This window comes from Aythya marila, assembly GCF_965140915.1.
Source record: "Aythya marila genome assembly, chromosome: 3".
NCBI classification, from domain to species: Eukaryota; Metazoa; Chordata; class Aves; order Anseriformes; family Anatidae; genus Aythya; species Aythya marila.
This window is the reverse complement of record NC_139044.1, coordinates 22,365,067-22,391,783: the sequence shown is the minus strand read 5'-3', so window position 1 is coordinate 22,391,783 and position 26,717 is coordinate 22,365,067. Positions and strand designations below refer to the sequence as shown.

Here is a 26,717-nt window from a genome sequence, read left to right as displayed (position 1 = left end):
CGCCCTCGCTGGGCGGCGCTGGCGGGAGGCGGCCGCCGCGTTTGGTTGTCGCCGCGGCGGGGCTGGGCCGGGCCGGGCCGGGCTGGGCTGTGCCGTGCCGGCGGTGTCGGTGCCCAGTCCCGGTGCCCCGTCCCGGGGTGAGCATGGTGCCCTAGTGCTGGGGCTATGTCGGAGGCGGCCCGGAGCCTCCTGCAGCGCTGGGGCGCCAGCTTCAGGAAGGGCACCGACTTCGACTCCTGGGGGCAGCTGGTGGAGGCCATCGACGAGTACCAGATGTGAGTGCGGGCACGCAGCGCGCGGCTCCCCGCCGAGGGGCCCCGGGCCGGGCCGGGGCAGGGCGGGGCAGGTGGCCGCGGGGCCTAGGCCTTGTGCCCCCGGTCCCCCCCGCTCCGGGGCTGGCCCCGCTGCCGTTATGCAACGCGGGGGGGGCGGAGCGGGGCGCCCCGGCACCGCCGGACCCCTCCCGGGGCTGTGTGTGGGGGGAGCCCGGCCGCGGGCAGCCATGGCGCCCGGCCCGGCGGGACGCAGCCGGCAGCGCAGGGCGGCGCCGGGCGGGGACCCCCGGCGGCAGCGAGGGGCCCGGCGGGCTCGGAGCTTGTCCCGGGGGCTCCCAAGGCGGCTTGTGCGGGTGGGATTGTGCTGGAGGGGGGGCAGGGGGCTCGCACTTGTTGCCCGGAGCGTCCCGGTGCTGACGGCTGAGGTGCTGTGAGGTGCCCGCAGCCCTGAGGTGCCCCGGCCTCGTCAGCTCGTGGTTAGGATGCTGTGGGTTCAGGTATCTGCAGTCCGCAGCTGGGCTCCGGATCGGGGCCAGGCCGTTACTGCAAACCTTGCCACGGGGATCTTCTCCAGATCCGTGTCTCAGATGACAAAAACTTCCTAACGTAAAGGAAGGAAAAACATCCCTCAAAAAGTTAAATAACTGCCCTTACCTGGGCACTTGCAAGGAGCGGAGTAGGATCCTAATGCTTCAGACCACCTTGGGAGCACCAGCAGTCACTTCCATTTGACAACTTTCCCTCAGAACGGAAAACCTAAAGGCTTCTCAGTCTGAGCCTGTTTCGCTAAGAAGAAGGGTCACTAAATGTCTGCAGGCAGCCCAGTTCAGGAGATGAAGCATGGCGTATATTGCCTGCCTCCCAGCATCACTCGTGTCTGATGAGAAGTGAGGTGATCTCCATGCCCTGGCTTTATTCTGGCTTTGTAGCAGTGTGAGATCTTTGTTAGAAAGCTCCTCTTGGTAGCCACACTGTAAGTTACTCTCGCAAGCTTGATCAGTGACTTTTTTACTGAACAGAGAAGTCAGTAGATGAACTCTGCAGCTCCAGAGGAAGAAGAAAGGGAGGAGAAGATCAAAAGATTGCAGGGATTTCCTGGGAAGGAGCAGAACCTTTTCAGTGTGCGTATCCACCTCCTTTAGGTACAGCAGGTGGATTAGTGACCACTTCGATCTCTAGAGTAGAAGGTGCCAGTAAGCAGCACAGAGCAAGATACTTCCACGTAGCTCTGGAGATATAACAGCATGGTTTCGTGCTGTCGCCTTTTCAAAGGGCAACCTGAGATGGGAGTAATGAGCGTGCTGGTGGGCTGGCTGGATGCTGCTGGCGTTGCCAAGGTCGGTACAGATCAGTGTAGGAAGGCTGGGCATAAACTGGTTATGATGAGCTCGCTGACACTGAAAAAGATCTTCTTGAGTTGCAGTTAGTCTCTTTCAGGGGTTTAATGGCCGCTGACTTAGAACACAGGTGTGGAACACTTGCCTCCCGTGTCCAGGGGGACCTACATCTGCCCAGGTCGATGATCCGGGAGGTTTGTTGCAAGTATCAGCCCTTGCTCATTCGGGTGCTTAATCCCATGAGAGCCCCCTGAGCCCCCAGCAGCACCTTCTGTGTCGAACACTCCAGTCTGTGGAACTTGGTCCGATCCAGCTTTGAACAAGCTTCAAGTGGGACACCAGATGCATTGATGTGGATTAGGGTGTGTGGTGTTTTCTTTTTTTTTTTTTTTTTTCATTGGTGACAAATGGAAAGAGCATTGTGTCACTAGTGCTTGCGGAATTGTTCGTACTGTGATGCTGTCTGTTGTGGGTGGTGTATCGCTGCTATGGTGATATGTTTTTCTTAAATTGTTGGTTTTAAATGCCCTATGTAGTGCACATACACAGCTTGCTGTTTATCACCCACGTTATACCGCCAGGGCAGCACCGAGGGACTGACTGTGTGTTTGGGTTCCAGCGTGTTTGTGCTTTGTGACTTTTCTCTGCCACCGTCTTTTCCCCATTACGAACAAAGGTTATGGCATGGAGCTGTGAAGTTACATTGTCCCATTGGAACCCTGTTTTGCTACTGCTAGCTGAAAGCTGCAGGAGCTTCAATCCTTGTGTCTTTTTAATAGGGCTTATTTTAAGGAAAACAGCAAAGAAATAGTTGAGGTCTGGTGTCTGTTCCTGCCACAGGCTTTGACAGCAGCCTCTTGTTGTGTACGTATCTGTTCTAACCTTCCCTCCCCACCCCCAAACAGACTGGTGCCCACCGCACCCATGGTGAGAAGCTGAATTCCCCTAATAGTATAGCAGTACAAGGTGGAAGTACACTGGGGTGTCCCAAATGCTGCTGTTTTGCCTGAGTTTTCCCCTCAACGCCCCTCCGCACTGCCTTTAAATAAGTATCTACGTATACATACGTATATTTTTGCAGAGAATGACAACAATTGCTCAGTTTTGCTTGTTTAATTTTCCCCTTCCTCCCCAAACGGAAGCCGTGACTCTTCCCATAGATTCCCTCTCTGGCTTCCTTTTGCTTTCTCCAGCTGTTTGCTGACTGTTAGTTCCCAAACCCCTCAGTACTCCGGTCTCTGTGCTGGTAACGGGTGGAGGCTGGGCACTGCATATGATGCTGATGGGGGCAGATGGGAGCTAATGCACCCTGAGGACAGCAGCCAAGGTGCCCGGGTCTCTCATGGTGGGAGGGTGTGTGGCCAGTACCTGGGGTACCAGTTCTTTATGCCTGCAGCCGCTTCTCCTGACCATCAAATTCTCTATGAGAAACACATGGGCTTGTTTTCATAAGCAGTATACTTTATGTAAAAAAAAAAAAAAAAAACAAAACATGCAAAAAAGGGATGGAGAGAGGGAAAAAAGTCAGTGCTTATAAAAGGGGCTGTTGGTTAGATCGTTCATACCTGTTCTTTCTTCAAGACACATTATATATGTGGTCTTTCCTGCCTAATGTAGGCACTTACTGTGTCTGACTTGTGTTTTGTTTGTTTTGTTTTTCTGTATGGCCTGCCATACATGTGAAAAAGAAACCTTTTGGAGCAGCAGTCTGTGAACCTTTCTGCTGGCACACTTTCAGGAGATGGTGGTGGTGGTGGCAGCGACGGCAGGGTTCTGTGTTGTGTTCTCACTCTTCGATTTTCTCCCCCTTTCCCCAGATTAGCGAGACATCTACAAAAGGAGGCACAGTCTCAGCACAACAACTCAGAATTCACAGAAGATCAAAAGGTAAGTGTTACCGTTTGCTCAGACAAGGAACTTGACTCAGGGGTGTTGATGTGGTATATTGTTCTTTCTGTCTTGCAGACCAGAGCCTTGTGACACCTTTTTTTCCTCCCATAGTATGCAAAAACACAAGCAGAGCCCAGAGTGGCTGAAACAGTTGTTGTCATTAGATGTGACAGATGCCCTGCTGTGTAATACTGAAAGTCTCATGTGCCAGAGCCCTTCATAACCTGGGTGTTTCTTTTTGTGGGTGACCTTTTGATAACTTGCATATACAACATTAGCACAATTCATGTTGTGAAGCCTCAATACAAATTGTCTTGAGCCGCAGCCATCGAGGGTGTGTGCGGACAATCTTAGCTTAACATGTAACACCTGACTGGGAAGAGTCCTGGCAGAATACTCCCTACTAGTCTCAATGTTCCTTGTTTATAATCTTTCAAAATATTGAGCTGATTTTACTCCTTCCTCTCTCCTCTCAGATTAAAAGGCTGTTTCTTGTCTGAGCATCATATTGATGCAATTTGATGGCAGGATTTAACAAGAAAATGCTAGCTAAGGTCCAACAAACTCAAACATCTTCAGCAAAATAAAAGGAAATATTTTGGAATATGAGGTCTTGCTAAACTTTCGTACCTTGTATAAAACCATGTTTTTATTAGGAATACTGAATCAGAGAATGCCTGTATTCCCAGACTTCCAGATGGTAAGATCACTTGTTTGTGCAACGGCATTGCCTGAGCAGTGACATTTCCTAGCCCAGAATCCAATGTATGGTTAAAGGGTGCTGGAGTAGTGGGATCTGTGTTTGGAAATGTTAGTCCTGACAACAGGTCTTGGCTACAGAAATTGGAGATGAACTTGATGTGTTTAAAAAAAACAAAACACAATGCCTCATTTATCACAAAGAAATACAGCTTTACATAGAGTCTGTCAGTGGCTTATAAATGTTTCTTTGACATGTACCAACAAAAGAAAGCAAAGAACTGGCCTCCACTGTTCTCTTTACCTTCTGTGAAGAAGAGGATAAGGCTCATGATAGTTCTAAACTGAGTCACAATCTTGGAGAAGGGTTGGAAGCACCTTTCATGATCTGAAGGATCCTTGTTAACATTGGACAGATGTTTTTTCTTTGATCATTTCTGCTCTGTATCCCTTGCTGGTATCTTTTTCTAATGCTCTCAGCTATAGTTGTCTTTACTGCATGTTTCCCCTTTACTGCATGTTTCCCCTCGGTGGTTGCTTTTGAAAATATGGTTATTTCGTGCAGGAGAAGCTGTTAACACCACTTCAGAGGTACCATCTCCTGAGGGTATAGAGCCATAATGACACAGGACTTTGTTTCCAGATGTTCCCTGAGTTGTAGAGAAAGGACCTAATGGTGGAAATGAGTGAGATCAGCCACAAGGAAAGGCCTGAGAGGTTGAGGAAGCAGAGATAAACGACCTCAGATGCAAGTTGTACCACTGCAATCATGTTCTAAGGAAAGAGTCTTCCAAAAGAAGAAATTTGGAGTGGCTGTTCTGAATCCCTGCACAATGATACCTGTATTTATCTCTCTGCTTTCCTCTCTTCTCATCAGCTGATGCACTTAAATTTTGAGCCTTGTTCTCAAATTGTGATGCCTATTTCATTAGCAACATGCATGTAGCCAAGTTCTCCAACATTTTGTGTAGTCTTTCAGTAAGAATGTTCTCTTTCCCTCCTCTATCACGAGTGATGCTAGTCACAACAAATGAGACGGCTGCCTTCTGCTTTCCTTTAGGTATTTCATTGTCCTTCGGGCTCAATCATTTTAAGAATGTGTTTATTTTATTTTTAATAAAAATTTATAGTAACAATTTTTAAATAATTTTAAAGTATTTAAAAATATTTACATTTTATAATTTTTGTTTTATTTATTTATTTATTTATTTAATATTTATGCTGTTGCTTTCAGTGAAACTCTGTACAGCAAAATCTTGTAGCCTGACAGCTCCTTGCTCTCCTGGTGTTCCCTATCTCTGCAGGAGCTTTGTTGGTATAACTTTACGACTATGAGCAATTACTATCATCACTGCTACCATTCATTCAATGTCTAGGAGTAGAGTTTAGCATGCTTCTAGGCTTTCAAGCAGCTTAATTAACTAGAAGTATATCTTCTCTCTTGCCACCCCTCAAAAATGTCCATGGTTAAACGGCAAATTTTGCTGAAATGTTCCTGCTGAGGCATCCACCAGTGTGCTATTTCTTCTGGGTTTTGGAAAGTTTCTTATTCCCTAATATCTTGTCTTTTCCAGGTACTGTATGTCATGTAGGAGCCCTTCTTTATTTGAATGCATATTTGTATTCACTTCAGGGTTTATCTCTCTGATCTCACAAGCCCAGGCTGCAGATGGCATTTCATAGATTGGAGAAGGCGAGTTTGTGAATCTAGTTATGACTTCCAGTTGCTTGGTCTACCCTCATTCCAATCTTTGTGTGGATTTACAGCTAGGTGTTATTTTAAAAGACTGTAAATATTGATGAGAATTCCTGTGAGATTGTTGCTGTTTCTTGTTACACATGAAGAAGATGGATTTCAGCAGTGATTCTTCTGTACAGGGGGAAAACTACTAGCTTTGCCACTACAAGGAAAGGGCATGACTAGGTTCAAATCCTCAGTCCTGTCTGTCTGTATAAACTTTTAACATGTTTGGGTTTACTTCATGCATCACAGGTGGTGGTACAGTGCAGCTATGGCTACGTTTTAATTGATGGCGTGTTACTTGCTAACGTGGTCATTCAGCCTGGTAATCTAACAGAACTTGATAGATAGTACCAATTTCTTTCTTAGATGTAGTGTGAGCCCGTTATTATTTACTTTACAGTAAATGTAGAATTTATGATAAGGATTTAGACATTTCAAGATTTGTACAGCTTGACTTCTTGCTATCAATCCGGAATCTGTTTTGAAAGATTCCATCGTCTTGCACCTTCATTTTGTTGAGGACTATAGAGAAATACAGTAAACAACAAATCATTGTGTTTAAATCTAGTTACTCTGCAACAGTTTTAAGGAGGCTGTGCAGCAATTTCATCACCTAGAAGCTGCGAATATGGGATATTAACATACTCTTACCGATGGACTTAACCTCGGTCTTAACATCTGCATCCTGCTGTTGTTTATTTTACCTTCATTCTCTAAAATGATGTCTTCACTCATGATTAATCACTGCGTTTTGCTACATGAGTCGATGCAGTTCGGTTTGGCCGTAGCTGTCAGCTTTCCTTCAGCTATAGCTATCGTCACCCAGTTCTCTGTGCAGTAAATTTGACCTTTAAAGCCCTCTGCTAACCGCAATTGTTGTTTCTTGTGTAGCTTTTTTTTTTTTTTTTTTTCTTTTGTGCTAGGCTGGGTTTTGTGCAGTATTGGAAAATCATGCTTTTTGTGCAATGGTAACTTGCTGAAATACGAGCACTGTTGCACAGTCTTAGCATGATTCATTGAACTACTGGTCTCCTAACAGCCTAGACCTCTCTTTAAAGCCAAACTCTGCTCTGGCTCCGTATTTATGCAAACATCTTTGACTGCTTTACAGTTAGCACAGTCATTACTCACACAACTGCACTGAAGAAACCTTGACTACAAGATCAACTGACATTTTCCTTTCTAATCACCAGTTTACATTAAACTGATTCTTAACCGCTTTAATCTAGCAAAATTAATTATGACTTCAGCCTTTCTAATGAGATGCAGAATGTTTTCCCTGCTGCAAAAATGAGCTTTTGCATGGGATAGTTGCAGCTGAAAATGATAGCAGTGTTTAGCTGCATTTTTAACTTTTGGGTTGGGTGTGGTTCCTTAAAAAAATAGTTATGAATAATGCCTGCTGGGAGCTTGCCATATTTCAATAGATTCCATATAAAACCTATTCTTTACTATTTTAAGACTCCCAAACTCTCTTCAATTAATCTGTTTCTAGGGATATTATTGCCCTTCAGCCCCCAGGAGCCAGAAGACACACATTTTGTACAGCTGTTTGTCCTGTCACGAGTTACCTAGTTCAGGCAGTTCTAAGAATACTGAGTTAAGAATCTGCAGGATTGGGAATGGTGCTGTTGCAGAGCTTATCAGTGAGCTAACTAACGAGACTGGAGATGAGAAGTCTTTCTTGAGACCTAACTTATAGTGTGGGTTTCGTGCTCTGTGTACAAGATGGCGAGAAGGAGAGCAGTGTGAAAATCTGTTCACAAGTTTTGATTCCATAGTGGGGCACTGAGGCTGTGCTGGCACCCTGCAAACTTACTCAAAGCTCTCCTTCTCTGGTGCATTTGGAAGGGGGTTTGATCTAACGTGGAACTGGCATGCTCTTTGCTCAGCCATGAACACTCGAGCCATAGGAACAGCTGGGTTTTTGCAAATCATGCAGTTGCAGGCAAGCCTCAGAGATTTCCCCTCCCTTCCCCAGGGAACTTCTTTGCATTCCTTTCTTTTATCCATTACTTCACACCTTCCTCTTTGAGATTGTACCTTTGCAACCATATCTTTCCAGATGTTCTCATATAAAAAGGAATTCCTTATGTTACACTGCAGCTGATGAGAAGGATGCAGTGTGTGCTCTGCCTAGGGACTGACAATCTGCTTCTGTAGTACTGCCTGATGTCCTCGCACCAAGCCTGAATATGTATGTACATCTACAAAAACAGTGCGTGGACATTCGTATGTGCTCCTTTCCTTTTCAGAAATCTGTTTTCCTAATCTGTGCTGGAAACGCAGCTGTAAATCTCTGTTATGTGGCAGAATTGATTTCAGAGAGGTAGAAGTTTGTTGACTGAACCTAGGCTGTGGAATTAAGCTCCGCAGAAATGATGAGCCATAATATTTCTACTTTGCCATGTTGCATGCAAGCATGCAGTCAGGTTGCCCAATGTTAAAATTCCCAAACAAGACACCACTGCATATCCTAGGCAGAGGAAAGAACAATGAATGCCCCATGCTAATAATGCACGTGTCACTCACTGCTTTCCTGGAAGGTGCTCAAAAGAACTTTTAAAGATTCTGTTACAAGGGGCAGTAACATAAACTGCAAGGATGTAAAGAGCGGATTAATGCTGTGTTGTAATACAGCACTTAGAAGAGAGAACCAGCTGGGGAGGCTTTGGAAGTTTGAGCCCGTGGTGGCTGACAGAAATCAGCTATCTGAGGCTTTTACACAGTCCGTCTGTTGGCTCTGCCCGTGAGGTAGTGATGTCCGATCTGCTTACAGATCAGCTCCTTCGCTCTTTCAGCGTGGCATACAGCAAACCGACGCTGGAGCTGCTTAGCTGTCAGCCCAGGGTACTGAGCTGGTGGTGGCTTAGGAGCAGATTTAGAAGCAGCTGATATCCCCTTGCAGAAGTCAGGGCAGATGACTGGCAAAAGAAGCTGTGAAAGCATGCCCAGTATCGTACCTGCTGCTACGAGTCTCTAGTAGTCCTAAAACACATCCCTAAAACATAACCCTCCTGTAAAGGGAAGTTCTGGCTTCCGACTGATACCGTATAACTTGCCAGATGCTCCTGCCCTTGAAGTTCTTTGCTACAGCTGTACTCTAGGAAATCTTTGCCTCCCCCTTGCATCTAGCTTAAGGGGAGGGCTATTTTTTGATACTGTCTGATTTAAAAGGAGAGAACGAGTCTCTCGTGCATATTTCAAGTTTTATCTTCCTTCTGGGGGAAAACTTTGAAAATGAACTACTTTTCTTTATAGCTTCACTGTTGCTGTTTCTCTTGTCCTCTAAATGTTCCACAGACTGTTTGGAATTGTATTTTATCTCTGCATATAGACTTCGTTTTTCTTCACTAAAGTCTTTTGGTTAACGAACAAACTTGTGTGGTCAAAAACAGTAAAAATAAACCATGCAGGTGTGTCCATTTGATGCCAGTTACATTGTTTGAATTCCTCTTGATGTTTTTCATCTGCTAGTAATAGAAACAAATGTGACCGCTGCTCCTCAAGCTTCTTTTTTTTGTGAAGCATAAAAGCTTCAGTAGCACTGTCTTAAAAGTAGGACTGCTAGTGAAGGATGGTTATGAAGCTCTTTCTTTCCTTCTACATTTTAAAATAAAGATGAGAAATTACTTCACAGTTTTGCTCAGGGGTATTTTAGCTGGCAAGTTTGAATCCAAGAAAGCCTATTTCATGCTTCTGTCAGACTTTAAGTGTCTTAGCAAATTACAAAAATAAAAACTCAGAAACATACTCTACCTTTATACTTCATTTTGCACCAAAACCTGCAAAAGTGGACCATGCTTTTTCAGTGCTGAGATACTGGGCATTTGTAAACTCTGAGGGGGGCTGACTTGGTCTGTTGGGATTGTACCCTACAATTCCCTAAAAGGGAAAATTTTAACAAGAAGAATTAAAGAAGAATGTGAATATGGAAGAACACAATTTCAATATTTTCTTTCTTCTTTTCAGAAAACCATAGCTAAAATTGCAACATGCTTGGAACTGAGAAGTGCAGCTTTACAGGTATAGTTCTCTTTCCCATGTGATTTCATACTTTGGTGATAGGTAATTAATGCTGGTTTTAGACAGCTTTGTGTCTTCAGGCATAGCTAAAGCTTCTGGAAACAGAACGAACAGCTCCTTGAACATTTGGACTTTCCAGGTTGTCTACACGATGCCCCAGGTGATAAAACCTTTTCTGTTGAGTTAGTAAGTTGAATAGGCTTGCTCAGAGAAGCAGATGTGCTACTAGACAGATGAAGAAGCTTCATCATCAGGATTGGTGGAGATGAGAATCACTGTGGTGAGCTCTTAGGCTTAACAAAATACTGACATATCCTGTATACTGTAACTTCTGCTAGTGTTACAATGCTGGAGTTATGCCTTGAACAATGTGGGCTCCTGTCGGAGCATCACTTTTGCAGTCTTAGAGGTGATATTACTTCAGAACAACTTGACTGGGCTAGAGTTTAAAGTAAGTCCCTCTGTCCAAATGTTCCTGTGCATGGTAAGTATGAAAAATGAACTAGCTCATTTAAATCTTTTTATCTTGTATTAGAACTTGGAACATGGGATACGTTTTTGTTGATAAATGAGGAGTAGCTAACTTTCTGCCTCATCTGTGAACCTAGCCTCAGTCAGGGAGGTTTTGTTTGGTTGTTTCGTTTTGTTGTAGTTTGCTTTGTTTTTTTTAAGACGTAGCTTTGAAGTAACTTGGTATGCTTGAATAAAGGGAACAGCTTGCATGCTTATTATGAGATGTGATAGCTTTTTCTGAGGGGAAAGGGCATACCCAGATTTAACACTCTCTTTGTAATGTCCTAGTCCACCCAGTCGCAGGATGAATTTAAGCTTGAGGATCTGAAGAAGTTGGAACCAAGTAAGTAGTATCTTTGTATTTCAAGTAAGTGACATTCACCAGTGGAAAATATGACAGCGGGATGAATACTGACTGACCACAGTGTGGTTTGACAGTAATGTTGTTTTTAGATAGTTCTTCCAAATATCTGTTACCACATAGGCAGAATTTGATGTGTATTAAGGAATTTAATGTGGGTAACTTCAAAGTATAGTAGCCCTAATGTTTCAGATAATGTATTAGTCTTTTTGTCTCAAGTAATTCTTTGGGTACTGCTGACTTCACACAGAATCATACTTTAGGCTATCAGTTGTGCCTTATGTAATCAGATGGAAAATTTACCTGCACATAACTTACTTGAACTGAATTTCAACACTCTGTGGTCTTCCGACTTGCAGCATTGAATGTATTTGTCTTCTGAAAATATTTAATTTGTGCTCATGGTAGTCGATCACTTGCCACTTAACCACAGTAATGTTATAAGACTAACAAAATTAGGAGTCAAAGTGAGGATGAGAGTCGGTCTTTGAAGGGTTTTGTGTTGTGGCTGTTTTTTTCCAATCTGATCCTGGGTCAATTTTTGGTATGTCAATCCAGAAGTAAATTTTTCGTGTAGGAAATATCTGTTTGTCTGCTATGTTTTCCTTCCAGTAACACTGGTTGCTTTATTCGCAAAGTATCCTGATGATCAGAGCTTCCACATCTAAGCAGTATCATCCTGGATGCTGACAATTGTTGTTCTTGGGGAACGGGAGACGTGGAAGAGTTTCTTTCATGATGGGAAAAAAAGGGGGTTATTTTGCTCTTTTCACAACGGTATCATTTAGGGAGATGTTGGGGATAAAAATGATGTGCAGGCAGTGTTGCCACTTGATGAATAAGCAGTTTCTCTGTCCCCGTTCTCTAAGTAACTAACACAGCATCCTACAGAGAAGGTTGTGGAGAAGCAGGACATTGAACTGAGAGGTTCCTAAGGTCTGTACAAAAATATCGAGTCCAGATGCTTTTAAACTGTTCCCCGAAAAAGGAGAGTGGAGGTACACTACAGGACTGCTGGGTCTGTGAAGACCATAAACTCAGGAAAGTCTTAACCGTGTGTTAAAAGTATGAGTTTTTTCTCACTCTGTATATTGCATGTTTTGCCTCTGCATTGTCTGATTTGGGATTATTTTATCGGTACACATTCTGTTTACGAAGTATTTTAATTGTTGAAGTAGTTTAATGACTGTAGATCTTAGACTCCATTAGGTAAATGGCCTTTGAGTGACTGAATGATGGAAGAAGACTCATTTACAAATCCAAGGAAATGAATATTGAAGGGTAAAGCTTCCCTCGAAATGCCTCCTTTTCTTGAAAGCCAGTATTTCAGTTACAGTGCAAGAGTCCCCTTCATCAGAGAATTGATTTCTAGCTGTCAAAAAAATGTTCACCAGCGTGAAGCGCATTCAACCCGCGCTTCATGCAACAAGCGACTATATTAAAACTGAAGAAGAGTGTGTGGCCATCAGTCTTCAAAGACACTGAGTTATTTTCCTTGGAGGAGAACGGGTGCTTCTGCAACAACAATTCACCATTGATGTCCTTGATGTTGCTCTCTGGCTTGGATTGTTCTTTCCCTCTGAATTGTGCCTTTGTTTTATGGTTTATAAGTATATCTTGAACAGGGTAAATCTTAATCAGGCCAACACAAGTAATTTCAAAAAACACCCCGTGAAGTGTTTTAATTTGTCTGTTGTCAATTTTTTCTTACATTCCAGAAGAAAAAGCTTTTTTTTAAAAAAATAAAAAATAAAATAAAATAAAATAAAAATAAAAGGACTGGCAATGCAAATAAGCAATTCCTTTGTTAGGTCAAAATGTTTTGTTAGGGTGGAATGAAAACAGCTATTCACACAATTTCAGTTGATTTAATTACTTTTGTGCCTGAAGTGGTCAAAATGGCTGAGAAATTTATTTCTGGTGGTGTTCTAACAACCAGGGCCCTTAGATTTACTTTTTTTTTTTCCCTGTGTTGTCAGGTTCTAACTTTTCATAATTGTTAAGGTTGCATTTTGCACTGAAGCTGTTGGCTGGCTTTGTTTCTAGGATTTGTCACTGAATTTCTTGTGCTAGGATAATGCTACCGGAGAGTCCATACATACAAACAGTTCTTTTGAGATTATGCTGTGTGAAATCATTGCCCACACTCTGGATCTTGCAGATCTTTTTCTTGTTAAGGCTTATGCCGGTGTTATAACACACTTTAGAATTAGACAGGCTGTGTGCCAGTACTGGCATCTGTGTGTAAATGAGATGAAGTGGATCCAGAACTGCTCTAGCTGAAAACCATGTGTTTTGGTGGGTCGGTTCGGTGACCTCCTTGGGCATGAGAGTAACACCGGCAAGAAGGTGTATTTGGGAAGGCGCAGAACAGTCTTTAAAAAAGATTTCTGTTGTAAAAGCAGCATAAATACAAGGCACGTTGCTGGGGATCTGCCCTTTAGTTACACAAACTGCAAGCTTTCTGTGAATCATTTTCTAAGCAGCAGCATTACAGAGGGGAAGTCCTCTTTACTCCAGAAGACATGCACACTTAAAAATAAATACATAAATAAAAGTAGCTCTGAAGTGTCGGTGTCTTATGCAGTGTTGCGAAGGAGATTCCTACTCGTTATAACCTAATATATTTCCTGTTATCTGATAACTTTGATTTAAATCAACTGAAACTGTAGCTTGTGAGAGGTGTAAAGAGGATTTTCCTTTTCCTCGAAGGGTGGATGTTGCATTGCTTCTGTATGTTTCATCAGACTGAGAGCTGCAGATCCAGTTCTTATCCTGATGATGTGTTTAAAGGGGTGTGTTTAGTAAATCCCAGTATTGTGACTTTGCAAAATTACTTGCTATTAGTGACTAAACAGAGTTGAATGCATTCTAAAAACTTGATCCACAGTGCTCTGCTGCAAAAAGGCAAGAGATTTTGGGTGGTATTGCCAGAAGTGTTTCTGATCTGAACACTTAGCATCATTTTTGTTAATACTGTCCCTGGGAATTTGGAAAGCGCTGAACTGCCAGAAGCAGGTTTGATGCCAACACGTGTGTAGGCGCAGCTTTGCGGTAGGAGTGTGTATGCCTACCTGTGCATTGCAGGTGCTGTAAAGCTGTCCACCTATTTCTCATGGTGCTCATATTGCTGGAGTACTTTGTGCCCTCTAGTGATAACTGAGATTATTTCTGAGAAAGCTTTTTTAGGGGATGTTCATTTGTGTCGTGGGAGAAGCCGGTTACGGGAAGAGGGCAGAACCTAGTGCATACCAAACTTTGGAAGAGGGAAGGAGAACTACTGCAATTTCTGTCACTTCTGTATGCCGTGCCTCTGAGCTGTATGAGATATTACTTTACTGATGTTTTTCTATTTGGGGCAGTTTCGCTTTCTGTCTTGGTATGATAGAGCTTTCCAAGAGCAGGGGAATTCAGAGGGAGATAAAATCCCTTCTTTTCCTGAACCTGAGCTGTGCTGGGAGGCTGTTGTCTGCTGATAATCAGCCACTTTCCTGTTGGGAAGCGGCTACGATTCTTTGCCACCCTGTTGAGATCTGCCTTGCTGATCCCTCAGGGCAGAAGCCTTGAGAGAAGGAGAGACTTGGCGTCAGTTTTGTCTGTCACACATCTAACAGCAGACAACTTAAAGCTCTCTCTGTATGTATGTATTGGGTCCCCCTGGAATCAGATAGCATCCACCTTCTCAGGTCATGGTAAAGAAATCAGAAAAAAAAGATCAGTAAAGACTGGGAAGGTTTTTTGTTTGTCTATGTATAGTTTACTGAGGGGTTCTTTATTCACAGTAGCGTTTGGATGTCTGGTAGCTAATGATGGAGCCCACATGGAGTGATGTGACTATGAAGAAAGACAGAGAAGCTCTCCTGCTATACTGGCTGAGTTATAACACGCAGAGACAGAAAGGGCCTAGCAGTGGTTCTGTAAACATAGCTGGTGTGTAAGTACGTCTGGGATTTTGTGTTATGTTAGCACTGCTTTAACACAGTTTTGTTCTCCTCCAAAAGTTCCAAGGGGAGATTTCAAAAATGTGCTTTGAGAGGGCTTACTGCAAAGTGAGACCAGTGAGAGGACTTGCTCTTAATACCTCCTGCCTCCCCTGCCCAGGCCAGGATCCTCATTCTCTGATAGGGACTGCCTCTCTCTGCAAGCTTTCTTCTCTTTTTAGGCCTTTTAGCCATTGTGAAATGCTTATTTCTTTTATACACTTTTGGAAATACAACTTTTACTAGTTAATGCTTTCAGAAATAAAAGCTAAAGTTGTGATTATTAAAACTTGAGTAAGGTCCTAATGCAAATGGCAAAGCTGTGGTATTACAGTGAATGTTGGAAGGTATAGCCAACGTTTCTGGATCTAACGCTCAGATATTGCTCTGTGTCTCTTTTGAACTTTGCAAATCTACCCTCCACGTGCAGGAGGAAGTAGGAAATCTCAACTAAGTTATGTGTTACCAGCATTCTTGGACTCCCGCGGTGGCTCTCTGAATGTGCAGGGTAGGTACCTGTATGCTTAAGCATGTCAGTTCTGGAGACTTCAGACTGTTTGGAGCCGATTCCAGTAACAACATCACCCTTGCTTCAATAGCTGCCCAAGGTTGCTACCATTACCTCAGGGGCCTGTAGCTTTTCCTCATGGTGCTTTTAGTTCTTGTTACGTTTATTTTCCCTGCCTGTATAAATGTGGTGGTTAAGTACTGCAGTCACAGTTACCCAGTATGAAAGTTGTAGTGACATGACTCATCAGGTCTGTACTGATGTTTAAATTATGAGATATTTTTTTTTTTTGGCCATGATCTGATCCTTTTAAAATTGTTTTGTGAAGTTGCAATGAGAACGGACCTAGTTGTGCAAAGTGGTAGAATTAATGCTTATTTAGGAAAATAGATTCTTACTGTTGTTTTTTTTTTTTCTCTGCAGTCTTAAAGAATATCCTCACTTACAATAAGGAGTTCCCCTTTGATGTTCAGCCTGTCCCACTCAGGTAAGAGAGAGAACTGTGTCACTGTGTGTTACGCATAGGTATCTGAACGGGCATGGTCTGGGAACTGCTGCATGTGAGACCTGAGAACTTCTAGAGCCACCTACTTGCTGCATTACTTTGGGTAAACTGGTTAAAAAAGAACTTCTGAATTCAGGTTTTCTAGGTACTACTAAAACCAAAGCCCTTGCTTTTGGTAAAATCAGTATTTGGTAGGCCCTACATCTCTCTGGAATTGTCAGTATTTTCTCTTGTTTTTAGACTTTGTGCTTTATGTGTAGCAGAAAGCTTTCTACAGCAGTTAGCTAAGCTTTCTACAGTAGTAGCTAATGTGAAATGACATTAAAGTGTGTGCTCCTGTTCTATACTCAGTTGCTGATGTGCAAGTTGAAAGCGAGATGATGAGTGATCTTTGGTCTCGCTCTTTTTTCATATTTCACAGGAAGATTTTAGCACCAGGAGAAGAGGAACACTTGGAGTTTGAGGAGGATGATGAGGAAGGAGGAGCTGGAGCAGGGTCTCCAGACTCGCTTCCTGCTAGAGTTCCAGGTAGGGGCACCAGCCTTGCCATACCAACCTATACAGCATGTGTAAGTTCTGTCTCTTTCTCCACCTGTGATTTTAAAAGTTTGGATGAGGAGCACCAGGCTGTATTGGAAACTCTAGTCCTGTATTGGAAAACCACAAAAGTGACCTGTGGACTTTTTTCCTCAGCAAACTATCTCCTATTCCAAATAGTTGTACCCCTAATCTGTGAGGCAGTACCAGCTACCTCATATAATTTGTGCATTCCATGCACTTTTTTAACCATATTATGTGAAGTGTTCCAACCACATTCAGATAGAAACTGTGGCAATATTTGCTCCTTCAAGGAGCATCACATCCTGCTAGAGATGTGGGGAGTTGTTGCTGGTTAGTTTTCTGTTATGTCATCTGGTGAGACAATAGCTTGGACTAAAGTCAAGCTTGGGGAGGAGAAAGAAGAGTAGCTTTGGTTTGCTAACTTTAGTGCTTGTCCACACGAAAGCATTTTATAAGTGGATATACCTACTGATTCTGGAGGAGGTCGTCTTGGAGCCTCAACTTTTGACAATTTAATAGGTAAAGAAGTAGGAAGTCACAACAGAAGTTTTGTTGTTGTTGCTGTTTTTTGTTATTTTTTTTGTTTCATTCCTGATGTAGTTTATTTGCAGTAAAAACAAATTTCTAGTTGCAGAGCAGGCTGGCAGCCTTCTTATTTCAAGAAGGAGATAACAAATAGGGAAACTAGAACTGGAATTATGGTTGAAAGAGATAGTATAACACCTATTGGAAAATTCATTTAAGGCTTCCTCTGAGTACGTGTGTGTGTGTATGTCAAACTCTAAAGTCTTTTTGATTATGTTAATGTGCATAATTACATTTTTTTCCTGCATGGTATTAAGTATTAATTTTTTTTTTTCTTTGACAACTCTAGGTAGGTAGATAGATGTCAAGTTCAAGGAAAAGGGAGATGCATACTTCTGGTTCTTTTTCTGTACTTTTCAGCACACTGGTTATTTAAGGTGTAAGCTGGGGGAAAAGTGAGAGATATCTTGAGTAGCTCGTGATATGCCTGTGAATCAATCAGGTTGTGACTATTACCATAGTTACCTCCGTGCACCCTGTTGGCACTGTGTGCATATAACAGACGTAGAGACGGTGTCTGTGCTTAAGAAAGAATCTAAGCTGACTGTAGGCAGGTTTTGTCTATAGTTAAATTATTCTCAAAGAAGTAGAGTAACTAAATCCGAAAGAAGGGAGGTTTGAAATATATATTTTCTCACAGAATTATTCCTTGGTAAAACCATGCTTTTAAGAGGAGTTGCTCACACCTCTTCTTACTGATGTTTTACATTGTCATCTACTTCATGAACTGTCTGTCTGACTTCTCTGAACCTTTTTGCATTAAGGTAAACCTCCCTGTAGCTATGATAATCTGAACCCCTAGGGTGTTTCTGTATGAGTTGAAAACAGATCTTGTTTCCCTGATGAATGTAAATTTGTGTGGCGTTTCTGACCTTATGGGATGTTAGTTGGTTGCTCTTTCTGTGGGTGACGAGGTTTAAGCAAAAGCAACTTGCAGCCATCTGAGGTGAGCCTGGTAAATGGACTTCACATATTGATTTGAGAGAAGTGTTGCACTCTTTGCTTCAATATGCCTTTAATCCGTAGTGCATAACTATTGTCTAACTGACCATTGTCTTGTCTTCTACATGCATGGCTTCATCGTTATCACATTGCACCATTCATCTAACCCAGGAGCCAATGAAGGTATGATGATAACATTTTAGTACATACTGTTATTTCTCTGATCATGGTCATGTAGCTGTAATGTTTGTCATTCAGCTGTTGCTTTCAAAGCTCAAAATACAGCCTTCAGTAACATGGTACTAGGCATCTAGGGGTTGGTTTTATCTCCCTTCAGTAGCAGGAAAAGGGAAACTCTTATTTGGTGACATATGTTACATTGCTCTCCAGAAGTCTTAATGTGCTAATAAAGATGTGCTGACTTGTAGAGTAGCCAAAGGCAGGAATAGCTAGATTTTCTTTAGTGGAATACACATTCGATGAGCAATCTTACATTAAAAAAAAAATATATATATACACATGTAGTTACACTTCTGTGCTGTGTGAAGACGAATTGACCAGGGTCTTGCTGTCCCTGCCAGCTGAGGTTTCCCATCTGCCTTTCTCCTGGTTATATACTACTTTATTCCACTGCTGTGCTGACAAGAGATTCTTCTGTGGCCCATTTCTGTTTGTGAACCCAGCAGGAGACCCGTCACCTTTTCCCCTTTCTCTGAACTGGGGGCTGGGTCTGGAGAGACCAGGCACCTCTGTCTCAGTGGCAGTGAGCTATTAGGTTGGCTCACCTTCATGCATCTGAAACGCACTTGTAGGAGGACACTAACAATACATAATAAAATAAAATGTAGATGCTCTCTTCCCTCTCTGGCAATGAATTCCTGCAGTTGTGCTGGAAATGGCTGGTACTATCCTCATGAAAAACCTCAGAATTAGCCTGCTGAAGACTTACGGGCTCAAGCTGTGGCAGAAGACGGGCAGTGTGATGGGTGATCGTGGCTCATGTGGGACAGGTTACAGTCAGCTGCTTTAGTCCATTGCTGGTTTAGATGTGACTCCAGCTGAGGCAGCAAGGAGAACACATTCCTTAAGGACCGTCTGTCACAATGTCCCCTTACCTGTTGGAAGTGGGCTTGACTTTTTGTTCATTGCAATTCTGGAATTTCATACATTCTGGAAAGCGTTTTTCAAGAACAGAAGAATTTTTCTCAAACCAGAATTTTTATAGTAAGTACCAGAGTCTGATACATCTCATAGATGATTTTGGTGTGTCAAGTATCCCGTCACTTAGCATATTTCAGAGATGGATAGGAAAACTGGAAGTTACAGTTCGTCTCTCTTGGCAGGGCATGCTGCTTTTCGGAGACAACTGAAAGGCGGTAGACCAAAGTTTTGTGCTGAAGAGAAGGCCCTTATCTGCCTTCCATTAGATTGTAATAAAAACTTTGGCTTTTAACAGCTATTCAAGTGATATAGCAAGATGAACTAGATTGTGTATGCTTCTTGGCAGAAAGGGATGCTGTCGAATAAATTCACTTTTCAAGATATCGTATACTACGGTCAGAAGTCTGTCCCGTTACTTCAGAAGAGTGGGTCAAATTCGGCCATGACGTGTTGTAAAGTGTCCACAGAGGCGGTACCTCGGGGTCATGGCTCTGCTGGTAGCCAAGGCAGGGAGTTACAGATACGTGGTGTCTCACAGATGGGAATCCAGACCTTGATGGTGGTCCTGAACGTGGGACTGAGTGCAGAAGGGCTCATAAGATCTTGCTGAGTCTGTAGTGCTAGCACTGAGTACACTGCCCCATCTTTTAAAGCTAGTCCCTCTAATGTGATGAAAACTCCTCAGTTCTCCAGCTTTTCAAGCCTTGATCGGGGGAAAAAAAGGATCAAAGAAAACCCAGATTGGACTTGCCAAAGGAAATTATTACTTTGTTTAGATCTCAAGCCTTGGGATAACATTTTATTTTTTAATTAGAAAAACAAAACTTTAGATTAAACTTGCTCATGAGTCTGAGCATTTCTTGTCTTGGAGCTTATTCATCTAATACCAGAGACAGGCCTGAAGCCTGTCAGTTTTCTTTAAAATCCACATGAAGAAGCTGTCCCTCTACTGATTACAGAATCTCTCTTTATTTTTTATTTTTTTATGGCTTTTAGTAAGTTTGGGTAATTTTGTTTTCTTGTCATTTTCATTGTCTTCCTCAACTCTACAAGGATTCTCATGCATTGTCCACAGTGTGTGACCACAAAGATTACCTGATCCTAAATTTTCTTGATGAAGAGCTAGGAACTGCTTCCTAAATGCAGCAGGAAACTTGAGGGATTCAAACACATTTTTTTTACTCCTCCGTTTAAGTACAGATCAATACAACTTGGATAATTAAGAATGTCTCTTTTGATTCCCTTGCACCCAGTGGGATTCGCAACAATGCCATTTTCTTCCTTGTTCTCCCAGCCTAAATGTTCAGCATGAAGCCAAGTCATGTTCAGCGGGGTGGGTACTCTTGATTATGTGTCTGAACTTCCTGCAGCTGCAGATTGAATCCAGCTTCCCAAATTTAATCCTGAAAAACTATATAAATTGAATTCCATGCATGAGTTACTCTGCATGAGAGCAAGAAGGAACACTTTAAACAAAGCTTTTCTCTGTTCTTAGGACATTTTTTTTAATTTTTATTTTGTTTTGTTTTACAAATTCATTTAACCTGAGGCAGTCCTGATTTTTTTGGGGTTGCTTGTTTGCTTTTTTGATGTGGACTTAGAAATCTGTCATTTAATGCGTAGACACACACTGTGTGCTGGTGGGATAAGAAACCTTGGGCTTGGCACTTCGTTGGAAAACAGCCTCTTCCATGAGAGGTGATGGGTTGAGCAAGGCCTCTGCTGTAAAATGACTCAAAGGATTAATGATGTGTTTTACTCTTTTCAGGTACTTTATTACCCAGATTGCCATCTGAACCCGGGATGACATTACTCACCATCAACATAGAGAAAATTGGTCTGAAAGATGCTGGGCAGTGCATTGATCCTTACATCACAGTCAGTGTAAAGGGTAATGATTTCTGTTCCTGGCTCCTCATTTCTAGTTTGCAGAAAGTATTTTCTGAAAGTAGCATTTTTTATTTATTCAACCTGCAGGGAGAAGTGTTTGTTTGGGCCTGCATTTATTGTTGTGGTCTTAAGGCTTCTGCTTTTTCGAGGGTGGAAAAATCCTGTATTTGGGAGATACTGGGAGGTGAATCACTGCAGGAGAAGCGCTCAGCTGTGCCTTCCCCAAGCTGGAGGACGAGTATTAGTGACTTGGCAGACCGTACTTCTCTCTTTCACTTCCATTAGCTGACTCTTAAGTACAGATCTGTTTGGACTGCTTGTACTCCCCAGCGCATATTGGTCTCTGGGCTTCCTGGAGACAGCAAACCACAGCCCACTGGCTCCATTCTTGCCCTATCATTAGGCCAACTTTTTAGTAAAACAAAGATCTTCTTACCAAAAGGAATGGGTATGAAGTTGAGAAGCAAAGCTTTAAAGTGCCAGCCTTGGCACCGAAATATTTCAGCTCATGTGTTGGGCTAACTGTCCCCTCCTCAAGAGTCTCCGTGAGTCTGGAAGAACCTGTGTCTCTGTCAGCTGCGGATATGCGAGGTGAGGTTTTCTCACTGTTTCAGATAACAACGTGGTTGATGGCTTTTGCTTGAGGCTGAGATTTTTGGTATTCAGTCTTTCTGGCAGGAGCATCTGTCTCATCCCCGTTTCTTAGAAGGAAGCCACTGTAGTCAGAGTTGCGTACCTTTATCCATCCTGCTTGACTTGTGCTCATCTTTACAATCTTTTGAGGTGTATGATTTTTCTTTATCAGATAAAAACTTGCAGCTGAGCTCTGTTCCGTTGGTGGCAGCCTCTATTCAGTTGTGACAGCGACCTTCTCTATATCCTCTTTCGACGTGCTATTAGTCCCAAGTGTAGGGATGTGATGCCTGCGTTACCAGGCTGCTTCACCTGCTGGACAAGTTCTGTGTCAGAAGTGGGGGTCACGGCGTTGAATCCCAGCGATGTTCTCAGATGCTACCTGCCAATGTACATACACAGGGAGCCTTACCTAATCCTGCTTCCTGGGATCATTTTTCAGCAGTGAAGCTGGAACATGACTCTCGCCTTCCTCAGCTGATACAACTGCCTTTTTGTGTTCTCAGTCTTAGAAATGCGCAGTATTTGTGTTTATGGTGTTGCCTCAAGTATGCAGCATTATTTTTAGCTTATGTAACTATTTGTCAGGCTCCGTTTCTCTAGTCACTTTTGGATCTTTCTTTGCCTCCGCTATGCCAGAAAGCTGAGGGACGGGTGACTTCAGTGGTGAGGCTAGCTGGATGGATGTGGGTTTAATCAAACTTAATTCTTTCATGCTGAGTTTTTCTTGGCCAACAGGGAAATACCAGCGCTAACAGGGTTCTAACGTTGGATCCTGGAACTTACCAGAATTTGTAAAGCAAACATTCGTTGTTCCTTTCCACCAAAGTGTTTCTCAGTCCTAACTTACTGCATATTGTTAAAATTGTTGCTTGTCTTCAGAGCTAGCTTTCATTTCCTTTCTGGAGCTGAGGGAGGCTGTATTTCTAGACTTGCTTTCCCAACCACTCATTCCGTTAACGTGTGGCACTTCATTAGCAAACTCTTATAAACAGCAGCTGCCAAGTAATGATGTAGGAAACTAGTGTCAAAAGAGGTGTGTGTAGGGGGTGTATCACCTCTTCTAGTAATGGTGACCTTAAACTTTATTTTTTAAGATTTTTGTTGAGTAAAAGTGACTCAAAAAGGTCATTTTGTCCATATTATAAGGAGTCTTAGGGTGATTAGTTGTTGGTTTTCCTTGGTGTTTTTGTTTTGTTTTGGGGTGTTTTTGTTGTGTGTGGGTCTGTGTGTGTGTGTTTTTGTTCTGTTTTGTTTTTAATTAGGCTGCTGTCCTGCAGATCAGCAGAGAGATGTTCCTGCTGCCATGTTGGTGATCCCTTTCCGTTCCCTGAAAGAAGTGTGTTCAGCAGTGCTTCAGGGCCCCAGCCTCAGCAGAAAGAGTGTTGTCTCTGGTGGCTTGTGCCTGAGCAGCGCAACTGGTGCTGACAGCTGGGGTCCAACCTGTGGCCCCCTGTGCCTCTGACTGTAAAAAACAGGAGAGAGAATGCATGGTGACCCAAGGAATTGTGGTGAATGGAGTTAAATCCAGTTAATCTTGACCCAAAGATTTGTTTGTGGTGAATGGAGTTAAATCCAGCTGGAGGCTGGTCACTAGTGGTATCCCCCAGGGCTCAGTACTGGGGCTGGTCCTCTTTAATATCTTTATCGATGATCTGGATGAGGGGATAGAGCGCACCCTCAGTAAGTTCGCAGATGACACCACGTTGTGTGGGAGTGTTGATCTGCTCAAGGGTAGGAGAGGGATTTGGACAGGCTGGACCGAAGGGCTGAGGACAATGGGGTGAGGTTCAACAAGGCCAAGTGCCAGGTCCTGCACTTGGGGCACAACAACCCCAAGCAGAGCTACAGGCTGGGGGAAGAGCGGCTGGAAAGCTGCCTGGCAGAAAGGGCTCTGGGGATACTGGTCGATAGCCAGCTGAACATGAGCCAGCAGCATGCTCAGGTGGCCAAGAAGGCCAACAGCATCCTGGCTTGTATCAGGAATGGTGTGGCCAGCAGGACTAGGGAAGTGATCGTCCCCCCATACTCGGCTCTGGTGAGGCTGCACCTCGAGTGCTGTGTTCAGTTTTGGGCCCCTTGCTACAAGAAGGGTCCTGAAGATGGTGTAGGGTCTAAAGAACAAGTCATATGAGGAGCAGCTGAGGGAACTGGGGTTATTTAGCCTGGAGACAAGGAGGCTCAGGGGAGACCTTACCACTCTCTACAGTTCCGTTACTTCTCAAAGGAAGTTGTAGCAGGGTTGGGGTCAGTCTCTTCTCCCAAGCGACAAGTGATAGGACAAGAGGAAATGGCCTCAAGTTGTGCCAGGGGAGGTTTAATTTTGGTATTAGGAAAAAATTCTTCAAAAGGTTGTGAAGCACTGGAACAGGCTGCCCAAGGAAGTAATTCAGTCACCATTCCCTGGTATTCAAAAAACATGTAGAAGTGTTTCTTAGGGACAAGGTCTAGTGGTAGACTTGGCAGTGCTAGGTTAACCGTTGGACTCGATGATCCTAGAGGTCTTTTCCAACCTAAATGATTCTATGATTTTGTTGCATCGAGTCAACAAAGCAGGGGGGCCTGCAGTGATTGCAGTTTGTATGAGCTGTGCCAGCTTTGACCTGCACAGAGGGGCACCTTCGGTGCATAAAACTCTCTGCTGGTTCCGCTGGCAGTTCTGAAGCCCTGCAGACATCTTGCCTGCAGAGGGAACGGAATCATTTGTTGGCAGCAGACAGAAATGTCCCCTTAAAAATGGGAATCACTCCAAATTCTCATCTTAAACTGTCAGAACTCTACCTGCTTTCACGTTGCGGTAAAAGATAAAACTCACTGACTGTGAAGGGGTGTGATTACCCCTCTCCGTCCAGGTGGACATTAACTTTTTGTGAGAGTATGAGGATTGATTCATAAGCATCTTAAAGGAAGCAGAACCTTAAAGTCTGAGAAGCTTCTCCCAATTCTCGTGCCATTTCTTTCCTGCAGATTTGAATGGGATAGATCTGACTCCTGTGCAAGATACTCCTGTGGCTTTGAGGAAAGAGGACACGTATGTCCATTTTAATGTGGACATCGAGATTCAGAAACATGTTGAAAAACTAACAAAAGGTACGTGGTATGAAGTAGCAGAAGCAGGGCCCGGGAGCTTTGGAAGTGTGGGTAGAAGGTTGCTCCTATCTAATAAACAGGCCATGCCCGAGCTGCTGCAGGGCTCAAGATCCAGACAAGGATAAAAATAGATGTTTGTATTCTATCTTTTCCAAATTGGTCACTGTGATGACTTGCAGACAAGGGAGGAATGAATGAAAACAAATAAAAATGCAGCAGTCTGCTCTGCTGCACAGGTATAGAGTTTCTTTGTGACGCTTTTAGTTACTGGATGTGAATAATTGAGTGAAGAGTACAAGCTCTTGTGACTGTGATGACGAGCATTGTAAGAACATGGTGTATCTTTTAAGTAAATTACTAAAGCGTTGGAAATAATTTCATCCAATATATGTAGAGCATCTTAAATTGCGGATAAGTATTAGGATAACTGTTGGTCATAATTGCTAACTTCACTATTAACCCATTTTCTGTTTTAGGTGCAGCTATTTTCTTTGAATTCAAACACTACAAGCCTAAGAAAAGGTTTACTAGCACCAAGTGCTTTGCTTTCATGGAGATGGATGAAATTAAACCCGGGGCAATTGTTATAGAACTGTAAGTGACTTGCAGTTATTAGATGCCGATGACAGAGGAACTGAACTATCCTTCCGTTAGGATGTGCAGCTTGTATTGTGGAAGGTTTAATGAACTCATTAGATTAAGTTACAGGAGGACTATTCTATTTTTAATAAAGAAGGGGAGATAAAATGCTTTTAGACAAACAAAATAGCTATAGATCTTTCTAAAATATATATATATATTTCCAAATAAAATGCTGGTGTTTGTAACTGAATTTTGTATCAGTTTAACAGATTCTGTAGGGGAGATTTTCATTTTGATGTCTGCTTGAATGTCAGATCAGCTGTACTTAAAAAAAAAAATTTTTGAACTTCCATGATCTTCTGATACAGGACTTCTGTGCAGGAAATATGAATTGAGACATGGGATTCTGATTTGAAATAGACTTTTAGGAACACTTCAAAGCAGTGTTAGGTGGTTGTTGTTGGGTTTTTGTTTGCTTTTTCACTTAGGTAAAGAAATGCATCAGCCAGTTATAGTGCACATCAGTTATGATGTGCATCCTAACCTTACTGCGTGGGTGAAGGTCTGTCAAGTGAGGGTTTTGAGTGTTTGCTTTCTCTTTCCAGGAAGGAGTGAACCTTGCAGGTGGGGACAGTTGTAGGAAGAGTGCTTAACTTAATCTTTGGTAGCTGGAGTACTTCTTTGAATTTCTTCCTGTAAATCCATTTATTGTTGTTCCAGTAAATCTCATCTGATGTATTTAAAGATTATGGTAATAGGATCAGGACAGGACAGGCTTCCTAGTGTGCTTTCATCTTCCTCATAGCCATTAGGACTTGCAGTAATTTACTTTCTTGTGCTTACAGGTACAAAAAACCCACTGACTTTAAAAGGAAGAAATTACAACTGTTGACCAAGAAACCACTTTACCTTCACCTCCATCAAACGTTGCACAAGGAATGACCCTATTTGTGAGACTTCTGTGAACTGAACCACAAGTCATGGTAGCTGTGTGTAGTAGCCTTAGGCTTCAAGTGGCAGGAGAACGACTGTGTCCATGCCAGTAGGTCAAACGGGACCATCACATCCTGCACAGCACTCCTTCAGGGTCAGAGGCAAGCCTACCAGCCAAGTGCAAGTTTTTTTTCAGTACCTTCCAGATACAGGTTTTTCTGAGAGCCCTGAAATATTTTGACTGCTTTTCCTAATTTTGCTGTTCATCACTTTTTATCGTAACCATTATTATCCTTTTGCCTCAAACTCCACCGAAGGTTGGATACTGCCCCTTTGCCAAACCTGTAGCAATAAAGATGTGGCAGGCCTACTAACCTGTTTACACTCGCTGTGCTATTGTAGTTCCTCTCATCTGCATTTCAGAGTCCTCCGCAGGGGGCTGGGTGCCAGAAGATGGAGGGGAGGGACGAGGTGGGGTGGGAAGGAGCTTGAGCTACTGCAA

At 43.0% G+C, this 26,717-nt stretch overlaps 1 protein-coding gene across 3 annotated transcripts; it reads left to right on the top strand.

Moving 5' to 3' along the window:
• The first annotated feature begins 12 nt into the window (after positions 1 to 12).
• Positions 13 to 26,597, top strand: AIDA (axin interactor, dorsalization associated). 3 transcript variants are annotated; one of them, XM_082756033.1, is made up of 11 exons: positions 13 to 275; positions 3,430 to 3,499; positions 9,918 to 9,971; positions 10,773 to 10,827; positions 15,757 to 15,820; positions 16,260 to 16,366; positions 18,098 to 18,109; positions 20,856 to 20,978; positions 24,578 to 24,700; positions 25,177 to 25,294; positions 26,128 to 26,597. In XM_082756033.1, exons 1-11 carry the CDS (start codon positions 166 to 168, stop codon positions 26,222 to 26,224), a joined length of 933 nt encoding a protein of 310 aa, XP_082612159.1. In that variant the 5' UTR covers positions 13 to 165; the 3' UTR covers positions 26,225 to 26,597. The 3 variants fall into 3 exon arrangements, with proteins under 3 accessions (XP_082612159.1, XP_082612160.1, XP_082612161.1); XM_082756034.1 differs by lacking the exon at positions 18,098 to 18,109; XM_082756035.1 differs by lacking the exons at positions 18,098 to 18,109; positions 20,856 to 20,978.
• The last annotated feature ends 120 nt before the right edge of the window (positions 26,598 to 26,717 follow it).

What these genes read in the sequence shown, in the direction of transcription:
- AIDA (XM_082756033.1), top strand. Translation starts at nt 166, where the DNA reads ATGTCGGAGGCGGCCCGGAGCCTCCTGCAGCGCTGGGGCGCCAGCTTC. An exon ending in GCCATCGACGAGTACCAGAT is followed by an intron (nt 276 to 3,429) that starts GTGAGTGCGGGC and finishes CCCTTTCCCCAG; the next exon opens with ATTAGCGAGACATCTACAAA. An exon ending in TGAGAAGTGCAGCTTTACAG is followed by an intron (nt 9,972 to 10,772) that starts GTATAGTTCTCT and finishes GTAATGTCCTAG; the next exon opens with TCCACCCAGTCGCAGGATGA.